The sequence below is a fragment of the Acomys minous genome (assembly GCF_964271855.1).
Source record: "Acomys minous genome assembly, chromosome: 4".
NCBI lineage: Eukaryota > Metazoa > Chordata > Mammalia > Rodentia > Muridae > Acomys > Acomys minous.
In genome coordinates this window covers 127,176,288-127,193,160 of record NC_140486.1, presented here as the reverse complement: position 1 = coordinate 127,193,160, position 16,873 = coordinate 127,176,288, and the positions used below count along the sequence as shown (strand labels likewise).

General features: G+C 46.4%; 1 protein-coding gene across 1 annotated transcript in view; it reads left to right on the top strand.

The window, feature by feature from the left end:
* Nucleotides 1-7,784, top strand: part of TWSG1 (twisted gastrulation BMP signaling modulator 1) — a 38,155-nt gene extending 30,371 nt beyond the window's left edge. Inside the window, exons 4-5 of the mRNA XM_084778182.1 lie at nucleotides 25-291; nucleotides 4,009-7,784. Of these exons, the coding sequence (XP_084634308.1) occupies nucleotides 25-291; nucleotides 4,009-4,190 (449 nt within the window). The 3' untranslated portion in view covers nucleotides 4,191-7,784. The remainder of the gene's footprint in view (nucleotides 1-24; nucleotides 292-4,008) is intronic.
* The last annotated feature ends 9,089 nt before the right edge of the window (nucleotides 7,785-16,873 follow it).

The following is a 16,873-nucleotide window of genomic DNA, read 5'->3' as shown; positions in this document are numbered from 1 at the left end:
CCTTCCCTCCCTCTGTGTCCCCAGGTATGTGTAACCCTCGGAACTACAGTGACACGCCTCCCACTTCAAAGAGCACTGTGGAGGAGCTGCACGAGCCCATCCCTTCGCTGTTCAGGGCACTCACGGAGGGTGACACCCAGCTCAACTGGAACATCGTCTCCTTCCCTGTGGCAGAGGAGCTTTCACACCACGAAAACCTAGTGTCCTTTTTAGAAACTGTGAACCAGCCACACCACCAAAATGTGTCTGTTCCCAGCAACAATGTTCACGCCCCTTATCCGAGCGACAAAGGTACCTATTCCACTCTGTGGTCCACCTTGTGGTCAGATGAGAAACTTCCTAGTTCTGCTGTTTCTTTTAATCAAATGTTGACTTTTTATTACATGTAGGCATCTGAGCTTGGTGTCAGGTGACTCCCATGGCACCCCATGAAGCTATGTGTTTGCAAATAATGCCACGGTCATTATTAATTACTTCTTGTTACGGTGTCTGTATGTGCTTCTGAGTGTGTACGCACACCGTCCACTTGTGGAGGTCACAGGACAGCTTTGAGAGTCAGTTCTGTACCTCCACTGTGGATTCTGGGTTTAAACACAGGTTCGGTTTGTACAGCTAGAGCTGTTACCTTCTCAGCCATCTTCCTGCCCGTCAGCTAAAGTTTTTATGGAAAACTTGGTATTACAGACATCTTATTTCCTGGTGTAAACTATTCTGGCCAGTTCTCTGTGGATGTGGTTGTTATCACAGAATCAACAAGTAAGAGGATGGTTTCTACTCACCAAGAATCTCAATAGTGTCCTAACTCTGGACTGTAAAGAGCAAATAGCTTTGAGAATGTCTTTGATGTTTTTCAATACAGTTTTACAGTAGAAGAATATAGTATTTATGAAAATAACAATTAAGCCAGGCTCAGTGGCACATGCCTGTAATCCCAGCACTCGGGAAGCAGAGGCAGACAGATCTCTGTGAGTTCAAGGCCAACCTGATCTACAAAGCGAGTCCAGGACAGCCAAGGCTACACAGAGACACCCTGTCTCAAAAAACCAAAACAAACAAACAAACAAATATATATATGCAGTAAACTTCGAATCCCTACCCAGACCTAGCCGACGGACAGGACATTCTCCACTGTTGAGTGGAGAGTAAGATCTGACTTTCACAGGAACTCTAGTGCCCCATTTCTGACCATGTCCCCTGGATGGGGAGGCCTCACTCAGAGGAAGGATAGCAGGCTACCCAGAAGAGACTCGATACCCTATGAGCATATATAGGGGGAGGCAGTCCTCCTCAGTCACAGACATAGGGGAGGGGAGAAGGGGGGAAGCGGGAGGGAGGGAGGAATAGGAGAATACAAGGGATGGGCTAACAACTGAGATGTAATATGAATAAATAATAAAATAAAAAAAGAAAGAAAAGTAAGATTTTCTACGTAAACCCACGAGGAAAAAAAAAAGAAATGTGTGAGTATGAGGAGAAAATGCTTTGTTGCTATTCTTTCTTTCTTTCCTTGTTTTGTTTTTGTTTTTCAAGTGTTTCTCTGTGTAACAGCCCTGGCTGTCCTGGAACTAGCTCTGAAACTCAGAGATCCACCTGCCTCTGCCTTCTCAGTGCTAGTATTAAAGGTGTGCACCGGGGCTAAAGGGGTGGCTCAGAGGTCAAGAGCACTGTCTGGTCTTCCAAATGTCCTGAGCTCAATTCCCAGCAACCACATGGTGGCTCACAACCATCTATAATGAGATCTGGCGCCCTCTTCTGGTGTGTACTTGCCAATAGAAGACTCATATACATAAAATAAATAGATAAATCTTTAAAGGTTCGTGCCAGCTCTTGCTATTTTTTCATATTGAACTGCAATGAACATCACATATAAATGTAATGAGAATCATATATAAATGTAATGAGAGGAGTTGGAGAGATGGCTCAGAGGTTAAGAGCACTGACTGCTCTTCCAAAGGTCCCGAGTTCAATTCCCAGCAACCACATGGTGGCTCACAACCACTTATAATGTGATTTGATGCCCTCTTCTGGCATGCAGGTTTACATGCAGGCAGAGCACTGTATACATCATAATAAATAAAATCTTCTTTAAAAATGTAATGAGAATCATATGTAAATGTAATGAGAGTCATAGATATGTAACGAGAGGTGTGTGTGTGTGTGTGTGTGTGTGTGTGTGTGTGTGTGTGTACATATATACATCATGACAGTGTTAGCAGGAGAACTGTTTCTGGAAACAGCTAAGGTTTTCCTCCGTGCCTCTTCCCCCTCCTGGCATTTACAGACAGCTCACTTTGTGGTTTGTTTTCAGCTGATAGGTTTACTTTTTCTACCCAGCTCTTTGGACTCTCTGATCACCTGAATCTGTAGTGGCTGGTCCACAGTAGGTGTTCAGTGAACACGTGTTAGATAGTGTTAGGTTAAATGAATTTGGTAGGGTCTAGTTGTGAGCGACTCGACTTGCGGCCAGGCCTCTGGCTTGACTGCTCTGGTACTTCACCACACGGCGGGCTCCTCATTTCTTTTTTCTTTTTCTTTCTTCGTTTTTGTTTTGTGTTTGTTTGTTTTTCAAGACAGTTTTTAAATTTTATTTTATTTTATTTATTTATTTATAGTTTGTTTTGTTTTGTTTTTTGTTTTTCGAGACAGGGTTTCTCTGTGTAGTCTTGGCTGTCCTAGACTCGCTTTGTAGACCAGGCTGGCCTCGAACTCACAACGATCCACCTGCCTCTGCCTCCCGAGTGCTGGGATTAAAGGCGGCACCACCACTGCCCGGTAGTTCCTCATTTCTAAAAAGAAGCCTCCTTGCTGGCTATTGTGCATGTTTGATAAGGCGCCACAGCACAGAAGGCTTGCGTGGTGAGTGCTCTACCCACTGAGCCAGCCCACTAGCTTTTTTCTTTGTTTATTTCTTCAAGATAGTTTTCATGTGTGTTTGAATTCATTGTGTAGCCCAGGTTAGCTTTGAATTCATGATCCTCCTGCCTCAGCTTCCAAGTGTAGGGAAAACATGTATGTGACACAGTGCCTGGCCTTTGCCCTGTTCCCGTGGCTATCAGCTCCAAGGCTTCCTGGAAGCTTTGCTTTTTTTGTTTGTTTATTTGTTTGTTTTTTCTTTCTTTCTTTTTTTTTTTTCCCAAGACAGGGTTTCTCTGTGTTAGCCCTAGCTGTCCTGGACTCGTTTTGTAGACCAGGCTGGCCTCGAACTCACAGTGATCTGCCTGCCTCTCCCTCCTGAGTGCTGGGATTAAAGGTGTGTGCCACCACGCTTGGCTGAAGCTTTGCTTTTTTATTCCCCTTACCACAACATTTCTGTTGAACCTTTCCTCTGTTCTTGGGTTCTCTAAGTGGCCCTATAAAAATAATTTAGCCTGAGCCAGACAAGGTGCAGTGTGCATGTAGTCCCAGGATCAGGTGGCTGCCGCAGGAAGCAGGCTTGGCTGCATAAGCAAACCCCTGCCTCCAGAACCAGCTGCACATGTTTCTCCCTCCTCGGGAAAACCCCTAACCAGTGAGCATCCGTCCACTCTGTGTTAGGGATTGCTTGTCTGCGGTTGTTTCCTGTTGTCCATGTCTTAGCTGAGCAGCCTCATGGGGTTCGCAACCTGCAGAGTTAAAGATGTGACCATGCGGTTAGCGAGCAGACCTAGGCACTCAGTAGTGTGCACTGCTCATCACGGGCGCGTCGTCTGCATTACCTGCTTTAGTACACATTCTCAGCATGGCTGTAGGAAAGTATTTTTCAATCTTCTTTGGACTGGAGAGGTAGAAATGTCAGCTTAGGAAATAGCCATGTTGTGTAGGATGTTTGTTATGCCAGATAATCTAAGCTTCATGTCTTTGCTGCCTTTGTCTAAAGTGAAGATCTGTCAAGTCAACACAGTTAGCAAATAAATATTTTTTTTCCTGTGCTGATCTGCAGTGAGAGAACTAAGAAAGTGGGTGCTGGTATCTTTAACTGAGTGGCAGGCCTCTCCTTGTTTGTGTTGAAATTTTCATTTTTTTTTTCAGAGCACATGTGCACTGTGGTTTATTTTGATGACTGCATGTCCATATACCAGTGTAAAATATCCTGTGAGTCCATGGGCGCATCCAAATACCGCTGGTTTCACAACGCCTGCTGTGAGTGCGTCGGCCCCGAGTGCATCGACTATGGGAGTAAAACTGTCAAGTGTATGAACTGCATGTTTTAAAGCAGGAGAAGAAACGCAAACCAAAGCAGCTTAAGCACCAGGGGACATGAGGGTTACTCAGCAAGTCAGGAGGTGCGCAGAGCTCATCCGAGTCCTGGATGCAGGAACATGTTACGTTGTGTTGTAACTGTGCTTTTGTGTTTGCTGCCTATTAGCATTTGTCTTTTCCGCTGGACACAGTAGAACTTTAGTCTCATGAGAATCAGGTTCAGAGGAGTCCTAGAAAGATCTGACCTTCTGACAGAAGGTGTTGTCTTTTTGTTTGGAAAAGCCCAGGACTGTTCCAGGAGCTGTGGCTTTCATGTGCCCTCCCTTGGGCAGCGGCTCTCTATAGTACACCTTCTCTGACTGTGCCTTGGATCCTTGCTCCGTTTTGTATAAATAGAGTAAATATTGCAGTTTCTACTTTTAACAACTCACATTCAAGCCACTGTAAAAGCTTAATTTCAAGCCATTTTACATTGGTTTTAGAAAGTAAATATTTACAGCCCAGCTCAGTGGCATACGCCTTTAATCCCAGCAGTCTGGAAAGGTTGCACAGAGAAACCCTATCTCAAAAAAACAAAAGCAAAAAAGAAAATAGAAAGAAAGAAAAAGAAAACATTTACTGTATTTTACATCAGAAAACTTTTACCTAGGCTGACTCCGTAGATAAAAGTGCTTGCTGCCAAGCCTGATGACCTGAGTGTGACCCCAGAGTCCATTTAATGGAAGGAAAGAACCAGCTCCGTGCATGCAGGTGTGCATGCATATGCGCGCACACACAAGCCAGTAAACATTATATAAAGACCTGTAGATTGACCTTTCCTGGTGAAATTGGCCCTACAAGTCCTCAAGCTGACAGTGATGTAAACACTGCCTTCCACTCCCCACCACAGTGCGCATGCGCTGGTGTATAGCGTCACTGCAGGACGTTAGTACGGCTGATTTGTACACCTCTACCAAGGTTGCACAGCCTATCTTTGAAACTTCATCTCAGATGCACCGTGAAGGCCTGGGTGCAGAGCAGCCAGGAGCAACAGGGCTGTAGGTGGCACCACTTCAGGGTCCACACAGAGCTCCAGGTAGCGCCTGTCCTTTTCCAGGGGCGCAGCACAGCTGAAAGGGAGCTGCCCCAAGAAGAGGGTCTGGCTCACACCAGCACACCAGCCAGGTTCTCAGCACATGTGTGACTGCAGAGGGGTGAAGAAGCACTTACAGAATGGACAGAGAAGGGTGGAAATGTTGGGAACTCTTAGTAGGATCCAATTTAAAACCATTTTTAGTCACTACTTTTATTACTTTGTAATATTGCATTTGTTTCTGAATATCTGAATCTAATATTCTTATTAAATAAGTATCATATTTTGGGAAGCTATGTTTCTGAAATGGATGGGGAAACCTGTTTAATGTTTATTCCTAGCACACTATAAAATTAACTAATTAGCTTCTTATATAGTGTTTCCATAGAGACACACTTAAACACTACATTCCCTTCATAATAATAAAATCCTCACCTTCAAGCATGAATCTAAAATGAATATTTATAATATACAGTCTCAATTTTATAAAATTGCTATTTTCTCTAGTGCATATTGGAGTTAAAAATAACTTTTTAGGCATACACTATATGTCTATGTATTTTAGTGCACAAAATAGGATATGCTTTTAAACACCATTTTTTATTCTTATTTGGATAGTAGTTAGTTACAGGATCATTGTGCTAATAATGGCCACCCACTGTAAAATCCGTGCCCTTTCTGACAGATGAGGAATACTCAAGGTACTACATCCTTCTCGGGGGCTGACTTAGAACGTGGGTATACTTGACTGTTAAACAGCACAGTGTCCTCAGTTTCACATAGAGTGCCTGTGCTTAAAAGTGCCTTGGAAGCATTTCAACTCCCTTAGTGCCCTTAGTGTGGGTTTTCTTGAAGTCAGGAGGCGTTTTGGAGGACTGCAGCCAGCTGCTCCACCTCAGCTCACTAGTCTTCAAGACTCGTGCCTGTGAGTGGAGGAGTGCTTGCTGGTTTCTGGTGGTGTGCCTCCTGCCTTCTTTTCTGACTTATTTTTGTTGTTGCTGTCATTGTAGCCTGGGGTTTGCTGTGTGGACCAGGCCGACTATCCTTGTGTTTTCTTAATGATGGCCACGAGCGTTATTAACATTTTAAAGGTAGTGTGTCTTCCACCCTGTACATGTCCCTAGGGACAGTTTGCTAAAGCATTGGCTTTAGCTGCTTTTACTGCCCTGTTCTTCCCATTAGAAGTGATCCCCACCAAGACGAATTTTATTGGTCCATTTCTCCTGATCTGCCAAGGCCTTGAGGAAACAGTAGCATTCACCTACTAGATTTTCTTTTCAGAGCCAGGGGTTGTGTGCATACTTGTGGGCCCACCACTGGGGAGGCTGAACAAGGAGATCATAGGACCAAGGCCAGCCTAGATATACTGCCTCAAAAAAGGGGAAAAAATCCCTTTCTAGTCCTGTACTCAATGTTTTGAGAAGTGTTTTTCTTTCCCCTAAATTGAAATTAAACTTTTTTGAGGAGAGGGGGCAAGGGGTAGGGTTCAAGACAGAGTTTTTCTGTGTAGCCCTGCCTGTCCTGGACTCATTTTGTAGACCAGGCTGGCCTCAAAGTCATGGCGATCTGCCTGCCTCTGCCTCCCAAGTGCTGGGATTAAAGGTGTGTATCACCACGTCTGGCGGATATTAAACATTTAAGGAGCTAATAGCCTCGCTAAATTTAGATTTTCTGTACCATTCTAGTATATTTACTCCCTTATTAAAGATTTTGTAGTAGAGCCAGGCACGGTGGCACACTCCTGTAGTCCAGCACTCGGGAGGCAGAGGCAGGCAAATCTGTGTGAGTTTGAGGCCAGCCTGGTCTACAGAGTGAGTTCAGGACAGCCAAGTCTACACAGAGAAACCCTGTCTCAAACAAACAAACAAACAAAAAAGATTTTTGTAATATTTTCTTTTTCAATAAAAAAGTGACATCTTTCTAACAGCCAGATGAGAGCCACTAGGTTTCAAGGGCTGCAGCTGAAGCCTAGCAGGGGCGTGTTCTCATCTGAGTGCAGATAGGATGCCAGCACTAGACTGAGAGTCAGAGGGCACAGTTACATCCATGTGTACACACTTGCCCATAGAAGATGTGGGCGTATGGGCAGGTTTTTCTCTTGTTTTACTCATAACATTTAATTAGGACTAAAGGTTATATTTATAATTAAGGTATAAAAGCAAACGGTGATTGGAGTAAAATGTACTGTTTGTTTACACAGGATGCTATGAAAGGGGCCTTCACACCAAAGTATAATTTCTAAAGTTTTAGAAAATAATATTGTAATTAACATATTTTAACAAATGTTTATAAATAAAAATGCATCAAAATAGAGAAAAGAAACTAAAGCTTCTCTGGAAAACCAGACGCTGAGAATTGGCCACTGTTTTAAGGTTTGTTCTTAGAAAACGTCTTTAAAGACTTTAAATTCCTTTTTTCATTCTCAAGAGTCTGTTTGTTGCATTTAACATGACCTACAACATATATAATTGTGTATGTTTTCGTTGGTTGTCTCTGTAATCAAAAAAGTATTTTAATAAAAAATAGAAATGAATATGAGCCATATTTTCTATTGATTTCAGCAGAGAATGCTGCATATGCCGCTTGTTGACTGATGCTAACACTCTTCCCTTGCTGGATGTCCCTGTGGAGTCCCCTGGACCAGCTCACGTAACTGAGACATTCTGCCTCTGCAGGGTCATGACACCCTTTGCTGTACAAGAGTGATCTTGCAGACAGAGCTGACTGTCAGGCCATGCGCCACTGGTACCCAGGAGGCCATGAATGTGGCCAACACATTGTAGACGCTGATGTTGATTACAGTGTCAAAGATTGAACAGTCTTGACGGGGTTGGAAAGAGGAAAGCAGTGTAGGAAGGTGGCTCTCCCCGCCCTCCCACAGCAATGCCCTCAGGTCTGTGTGACTGAGAACTGGGATTGAGACTGTGCAGTCATAGTGTCTCGCTGTTCTGTGGCTGGGAAGAGACAGCGTGACCAAGGCAACCTATATAGAAAGCATTTAAAGGAAGGCTTGAGTCTGGAGGTGAGTCCGTGGTCACCATGGTGAGGATTGTGGCAGTAGGCAGGTATGGGGCTGGCACAGTAGCTGAGAGTTGATCCACAGGCCAGTTAACAGGCTCCCAGACCTTACCACAATGATGCCATGATAGGAACACCATTCAGACCTTGAAGCCCAGCACAGGCTCACCACCCCAAGACAGGGACAAAGGCTGTATCAAACGGTTTGCGTGTGGCTTGGAACGTCCGTACACGAGCGTATTAACCCTGCGCTTTGCTTCTCTGGTTGTGCTGCTTGCTAACTGAAATGTGCCAACCAGGTTATGGGGCTTTGTGTATAAACAACTAAGAACTGTAAAGCTTGGGCTGCAGAGTTTAGGCAGCCACAGGCCAACAGTAAAGACTTTCTGTTTAGCTTTCAGAGTGTCCCAAGGAGGGCGAGGGAGGGCTGGAGAGATGGCTCAAAGGTTAAGAGCACAGGCTGCTCTTCCCGTGGACCTGGGTTCAATTCCCAGCAACCACACACCCACACAGCAGCTCATAACTGCCTTTAAGTCCAGTTTCAGGGTATCCAAGACCTTCAGACAGACAGACATGCAGGCAAAACATGAATGCACAGGAAATTTTCTTTAAGCTTGTCCCAAGGGAAGGTCTCTGGTGGGCTTAGCTCACAGCAGCAGCAGGCCAGTGATGGAGATTTACCCTGGTGTGAGCTTTTGAAGCATTAAAGTCCTCCGACAAGGCCACACCTCCTAAGCCTTCTTAAATAGTCCGCCAGCTGGGAACCAAGCATTCCAGTATATGAACCTATGGAGCTGTTCTCACCCAAACCACCCCACACAGCAAATCCACGCCAAGTCACAAAATCAGTGCTGTGTGCTAGCGTGTAGAGGATCTCATGCTGAGGAGCTCAGCAGGCAGAGGCCAAGGAAAGGCAGGATCTTCGTTAGGAAAGTCTGCCTGTAGCAGATGGTCCTGCAGAGGTTAGAGCTGAGACGCAAAGTCGGAGGCCACAGCTGAAGCCTTGATGTTCACACCTTCAGGTGGCAGGACAGTGCCAGGGACACCTGCACCTTGGAGCAGCTGGCAGGCATGTGGTCCAGTGCTCCTTCCCGCAGGACAAACCGAACAGGTTCTCTGAAAAAGACGGGCACAGAGACACGAGAAATACGGAGCCAAGACAAGAAGTCCTGATCGAGGCTCTACTTTATTTTAGCAGGTACGGCTCATATAGCAAAGACATCACAAGCACCTGTGCAGACTCACTTCCCTAGCCCTCCAGGCAGGCTGCAAAGAACACACCCCTCTGAGAAGCTCCCTGTAAGAGCTTCCTTATTCCTTTCAAAGGACCCAAAGATCAGCAATTCAAAGTTCACAGCATGTAGCCTAAACACAGCGACCTGGACAACTCAGAGGCTACAGCACACAGCGGAAGCACATGGGATTTCTTCTAGCACGGCTTCCCACAGTGCAGCACACCTTTAATCCCAGCACTGTCCAGGCAAGAGAATCTCTGCGCTCTGTGAGTTCAAGACCAGCATTGTCTACATAGCAAACTCCATGATAGACAGGACAATATATATATATATATATATATATATATATATATATATATATATATATATATATATATATATATATATATATTTAATTGGTACATAATGTACCAATTATATGTATTTACGGAACATGTATACAGTGTATAGTGATCGCACACACACCTGTCACATCAAACATTGTTGAGAACATTTTAAAAACAAAAGCAAAAAAACCTTTCTATTATTTTGTTAAATTCTTTTGTTTTGTTTTGTTTTTTGAGACAGGGTTTCTCTGTGTAACCTTGGCTGTCCTGGACTCGCTTTGTAGACCAGGCTGGCCTCGAACTCACAGCAATCCGCCTGCCTCTGCCTCCCGAGTGCTGGGATTAAAGGTGTGCACCACCACACCCGGCTTTAAATTCTATTAGTTCTTGCCAGCATTACTTATCCTGCTGTACCATGGACATCAGAAGTTAGCTCCGCCCAACTAGAAGTTAGCTCCGCCCCACACTGCTGCTCCTCACTCCTCTGACCCTCTTCCTAGCCTCAGGTGACCACCGCGCCACGCTCCACCCCACTGACTCCACATGACACGCAGTACTTGTCTTCTGAGCACAGCTCACATGACATGACATGACATGACATGACATTCCCGTGCACCCACAGAACTGCTAAGTAGCACTGAGTACATCTGCTCACCCTGTGTTCACCCATTGAGCCGTTTGGGTAAGCCTAGTAGTCACCTCTGTTGTGGGGATAGGGTGAGCCTTTAACTTTTTGGTTTTGATTTTTCCTAAACAATAAAAAATAAACTGATTTTATTCAATGTTAGTCCAAAATCACAGGAGGCCATTGTTTTACCTAAGCTTCTGCACCGACAAGCAGAGCAAAATAGTCTCTCACACCCCATGCCCCAGAATCAAACTGGGAGACCAGTTTTTCTTGAAAAATCAGACTCCAGTCTACCTGAGCATAAGAAAATCCATCTGCTTTAATGTTTACCAGAAATAACTAGATGGAGCAGATGGTAACCAATCACTTTTTTTTTCCTATGCCATTTCCTTATTCTAAATTTATAAAACCCACTGATGAGAGTTCTCTTAATGTTTTGTAGAAGATGCACCCTGATTGACAGATCTTAAGGGAGAACCATATGATCTGTGACTCAAACTAGGAGTGTCATCTTTTGACTCACATTTAATTTTTGGGGCAGTCTGGCTTGTCTAGGCTGGTCTTAAATTCCTGGGCACAAGTGACACTCTGGCCTCAGCCTCCCTGAGTCACTAAGCCCAAAGGCATATTGCCACCCCTCCCCTTTTCACCGGCAGTGAAGTGTAGGTTCTGAGCAGGCCCGAGCCTCTCTAGCTTTGGCTTTGAAAAGGAACTTGTTATTGTAGAAGTACAAAGGACACCTCCTCCCCTGGGGGCGCTGGGGGTTGGGAGAGGTCTCAGACTGGATCCTGGGAAAGTGGAGACCTCTGTCTACTGGCCAGGGAGACAAAACTTCCCTTACTGGATTTCAGGGCGCCACAGAAGTTAGTCACAGCTGCCGCCGAACTATATGGCAGAATGGTCCTGTGACCTGCCCCTTGGTCTTCCTGTCGCAGCCAGCTCTAATGACACACCTGTGAAGGTGAAAGTGGCACCTGCCTCCCAGCTACACATAAGGCTTTTGTGCCCCTGGGCCTCGGGCTAGCATTATCCTGTGGAAAGTCAGAGCAATAGCGAACAACCAGCCTTTTGTTTTGTAGAAGTTTTCCTGCCCCAGGAACTCGGCTGGAGGGAAGAGAGAACTAAGATCTGAAAAGAGGCCTCATCCATTTCGACACGCCCACAGGCTTGTGGGGAGGCATTTCCTTAGCTGCACTGCCCTCTCTCAGGGAGGTCCCCACCTGAACACAGCAGCAGCACAGCCTAGAGGATCCGAGGTGGATGGGCTGACCCTGCCAGAAAACCCTGAGATAGTGCCGAATAATGTTAATTCACAACATAGCTGTTCTGGCAAGAGATCACATCCAAAGGCCTTCTAGGTCTGTGTGATCGGGCTGGAATACAAACACGCCTTTAATCCAGGAGACAAAGGCAAACAGATGTGAGTTGGAGGCCAGCCTGGTATAGAGCAAGTATCGGGTAAAGAAAAGCTTAGATCCAGGTGTGGTGACACAGCCTTGAATCCCAAATGAAGGTAAAGTTAGCTTGTAGAAGGAAGCACCCATGTTTGAAAGTGTTGTCTAATAGAGAGGCAGAAAAGGTGACGAATCAGAGATTTGACAGAGTAGGATGCGCCCAACTCTCACGAGAGTGGAAAAGGAAGCTGCTTAAGAGGCAGCTTTGCCGACACTGTAATAGAAATATAGTTTGCAGTGAGAGAGCTCAGGTGAAGACTGAATGAGCCAGAAGATGAGAAGAAGCCAGAAGGTTAGAGGCCAAGCAGAGTGTCGGAAGGACTCTACTGTTTGAGGCTGCAGTCTCCCAGGCTAGACAGCCATTCTGAGCTCGGCAATAGGTGCAGGACTCCGTTTCCCCAACAGGGCCTGCGGCTCCCTGCCTGACCTCATCTGGACAGTGCTTTAGACATAGATGCCCGTACCCACATTTGATATATGGCCCTCGACACAGCTCCCTGCCAGCTCTCCCCTCCCTGCGCCTATAGGATAATTAGGTTCCCGTTCATATGATAGGAGTGTGCTGCCAAATGCAAAACAAGTGTCCTTAAAGTGCCTGATTTCAACTCATTATGAACACCTATCCTGGAAGCGCCCCAAGGGGTATATAGCCTTTATTCTCCCTCACTAAAGTTGAACTAGCTCCTGAAGTGGTGCCCGGAATGTTTGATCTCTGTCATCTCGATTTCCGCTCTTCTTGCCTCGGTGGGCTGGTGGCCAACGGCCCCCAGGGAAGAGGAGAGCCAAGCAGAGCAATCCAGAGCCAAGGGAGAAGCCTGATTAAATAAACCAGCTGGGAGAAGAATTCGAGCCAGAACAGCTGAGCTGAACCAGCCAGCCAGAGCTCAGTAAGAACAAGGAAGGGTGAGCTTATTCAGCAGTAAGTCTCAGAGGCTGAAAACATTCTAGGCCTAGGTTAGATTGTACGGAGGCTAGAAGCTTCCAGGACTAGGCGTAGGTTAGCAGAAGGAGGCAGTCAGCCTCCCAGACAACAACTGAGCCGGGAGAGTAAGTTACTTTTACAAGGTAGGCTGTGTGGCAACCGCAGGTTTACAGAATGGCATATGCGTCCCCAGTTGTCCTGTTTCACACCCTTCAAACCCCAGTTCTGCTTCTGCTGCCCCCCAGGTTCTGCTGGGTCAGGCGTTCGTAGCCTGTGGTTCCTTGGCCTGAGAGGTCTCAAATGTTAGACCTATTTAGCCAAGTGTTCTCTCACTACCATTTCTACATAGCTCTCCTGTGCACCCCTTCCGACGACCCGTCACCTCACTTTAATTCCTTCATACCAGAGATGCCCCTAAAGGCAGCCTCCGTGCTTGCTTGTTATACTCTTGGGGCCCAAGTGGGCAGGACCTCTGGGCTCGGATGTTGCCTAAGTGTATCCTCCATAAGTGTTTGTTTTGAGAGTTGGTGGGAGGCGGCTAGGCCACATGCTTCTATCTGTCACTGACAGAATACCTAGGAAATGATCTAAAAGAAAGGAAGGGTTATTTCGGCTCCTGCTTCAGAAAGCAGTTCAGTCCACCATGGCAGGGAAGCCCTGGGGCTGCTGGAAGGTGAGGCAGGTGGTTTAAATCCCTTCTAGTGAGGAAGCTCAAGCCTCGAGCCCCACCCACCCCTGCAAACCTGTGTCTGCCAACTAGGCTGTATGTCCAGAAAGTTCTACAACTCCCCTGAGCAGCACTGTGAGCCTGTGGGAGACATTCTCCATCCAACCATAGCGTGCCTCCCTCCCCAACCCCGCCCTCAACAACAGATGAGTGTATGCTCTCGGGACTGCACTAGAGCCCCAGCATGGGTTACTACGAGGTGGGGCCCCTCCGTGCCGCGGTCCTTTTTGCACACGTCCAACCAGCTCCCTTCCTATTTTCTATCCTATTGTGATGAGGCTAGGAGGCCTTCTCCAGGATGCTGTCACCATGTTATTTACATACTATATAGCCAGTTTAATAATTAGAACATAAGATAAATAAGATGCCAGGCAACCAATATTATATTGCATGAGGTTTATTAAGTGAGCATAGGGAGAGAAGGAAAGGGGGGAAGGGTACCCCAGAAGGAGAGACAGAGGAAGAGAGAAAGAGGAGGAGGGAGGGAGGTGAGAGAGAAGGCGATAAGAGATTAAGAGAGGCGGAGGTGGGTCTGTCCTTCTATATACACCAGGCCGGGCCATACACACCCACACCCGTGTCAGGCAGGCAATGACATCACACATAGGCAGAATCCTAACAGACACCAGTCTTACCAAAAAAAATACCCAACCTCAAGGATTTTGTTAGAGCAACGCAGTGTAGACCAACAGGGACCTTGCTTCCTTTGTTTAATTCGGCCTTAAACCTCTCCCCAGCACCCTGGCGTCTCACATTTGAGGGCACAAGCTCTTCAAGATGGCTGTATGGACGGCAGATCCTATACACCTGCTTATAATGCTGCCCCCCTCTCTGCCTTCAGGAAAGTCCCAAATCCACTCCAGGCCCTCAGAAACCTGTAGTCTTGTCCTGCAAGCCCCACCTCAACTGTTCCAGAACTCCACATAGGCGACCTAAGCCACAGCCCCATTGCACTGCTGTCTTCTGAGTGCTGCTTTTTCATGGCCAGTAATACAGAGCTGAAGTAATGGTAGCCGAACACCAAAGTGGACTTGTTCTCAGCAAACACCTACTTACTGTCAATCATGTCTTGTGTGTGTGTGTGTGTGTGTGTGTGTGTGTGTGTGTGTGTGTGTGTGTGTGTTAGCCTCTGAGCTTAATTCAGGCTGTTTCCATGAGCGTGGGTGACTACACCACCAAAGGCTGGGATGGTCCTTCCCCCCAGCAACCGTTAATCAAAAATAGTCTCTCAAGGAAGGCTGGACCCTCATGAGCCTTTCTCTCATCTGTAATGAAATGAAAGACCCAGAGCCCAGTCTCGAGCAGGTAAGCACAGCTGTGGTGAGTTCATGAGGGCACTGGGCACGCTGTGTTTCAGGCCCTCATATTCTTTCCAGCCTCTCTTCCAGCATGCTCTCTAAACGCTGCTACGGGGATGACAGAGATGTCTCACGGTTGAGCACTCCTCTGTCACTCGGTCCCAGCCCCCTGGCCAGTTAGAATCTCCATATTATCCACTGTGACGCGGTAAGAAGCGTCTCTCACCAAGGTGGAGAACAGCACTGATCTGTGGCCATAAATGTGAGAATTTGGAAGGCAGTTCAACCACACGTCCATTAACAAAGCAGTAGAAGCCGGTTCCTACTGGGGTCTGTGACCTCGGCTTTACAGCACCATTTGAGAAGGTAGGCTCCCGCCCCCACCCCCACCCACTGTAGGGGCCAGAAGTCACTAGTAGATATTGCTCCCTATTTCTCTCCACCCTACTTTTTTTAAGACAAGGTCTCTCAATGAACTTGAAGCTTGTTCGTTTAGCTAGACTAGCTGGCCCACCAGCCCCAGGGACCCTTCTGTCTTCACCTCTCCAGTGCTAGGACTATAGGCTCAGTGCAACACACTTTACATACGGGCCCTCCCCGCCCAGAGCTTTTCTTAATTATTTACAATCCCATATAGATATACATGGTTTGATTATGTTTGGTCAGCATTTTCTTGAGTCTGTAATATTTTCCAGGCAAATTTAGCCTTCTAAAATTCAAGGGGCAAATATCTGAACACTTACATTTCACTGTAAACATACGTTAGCAATGTAAGGACTGAAAGCAGGGTGGTTGTTATTGTTAATTTTATAAAACTGGATTTGGCGTACACGTTTAGTCTCAGCACTAAGGAGACAGAGGCAGGAGGATCTCTGTAAGTTCGAGGCCAGCCTGGTGTACAAAGTGAGTCCAGGACAGCCAGGGCTACACAGAGAAACCCTGTCTCGAAAAACCAAAGTAAGGAGGGACCTGGTTTGGATTCTGGGCTGTGATGATGTATTGCCCAATGCTAACTGAGTCTTCCTTAAAAGTTTTTCTTTTGTGTTTTGCTTGGGTTTTAATGTGCCTGCATGAGTTTACGCTTGCCACACGCATTCAGGAGCGTGTGAAAGCCAGACGAGGGCTTTGGAGCCCCTGGATCCTGTTAAAGGTTACAGGTGTTCATGAGTCACCAGGTGGGTTCTGGAAACCCAACCCAGGCTCCTCCAAGAGAGTAACTAGTGCTCTTAACTGCTGAGCCATTTCTCTAGCCCCCAGCACACACGTGCACACACACTCGTGTACACACAGACATACCACACACACACATACACACACACATGACTAGACAGCTACAGTCTGATAAAATCCGGCTTCCTTCTTAACTGGTGGATATTTCAGTGACACTCTGCTTGCCTTATTTGCCAAGGCCTGGGTCCTGCCTTCCTCAGGCACCGCTGTATCAAAACTAACAATGCTGCCTCCAGAGCCAGGTCCTTGGGGTTTGTTTTGTCGGGTGTTTGCTGCTGGGGACTGAACCTGGGGCCATGTAAGCATCCTGCCACTCATCCACATCTCAGACGGGGTGGTAACGTAGACTCGTTTCCAAAAATAGTTTCCAAATAGGATCTTCCATCTTGCACGATGGCTCGAGGATTGACAGTCCCGCGCTTGGTTCGTAACTTCTACTACCTTGGGATTATTCCTTCTTTATCCTCATGGAGGATGTCAAGAGTGTAAATTCAGCTCATAATAATATTCCTTTAAACAACCGCATCCAAGCATCCTTAAAGCTTTTCCTAACCAAGGAAAACAAGCGAGAAATCGCACGCCATCGGTTCACAACCCCATGAGTGAGATTGTTTGTTGTGCCTAGATCTCGAACCCCCAAAAAAGACCACCAGGACTCAATACCGATGCAATACACACAGGACCTTTAATTTTCAAATTGAGCTGGGCTCTGACCGTCACCCACGCAGTGGTATTGGGAAAAAAAGCCTCAAACTCTGAGCTGAAGGTAAATTTATAGGTTCCT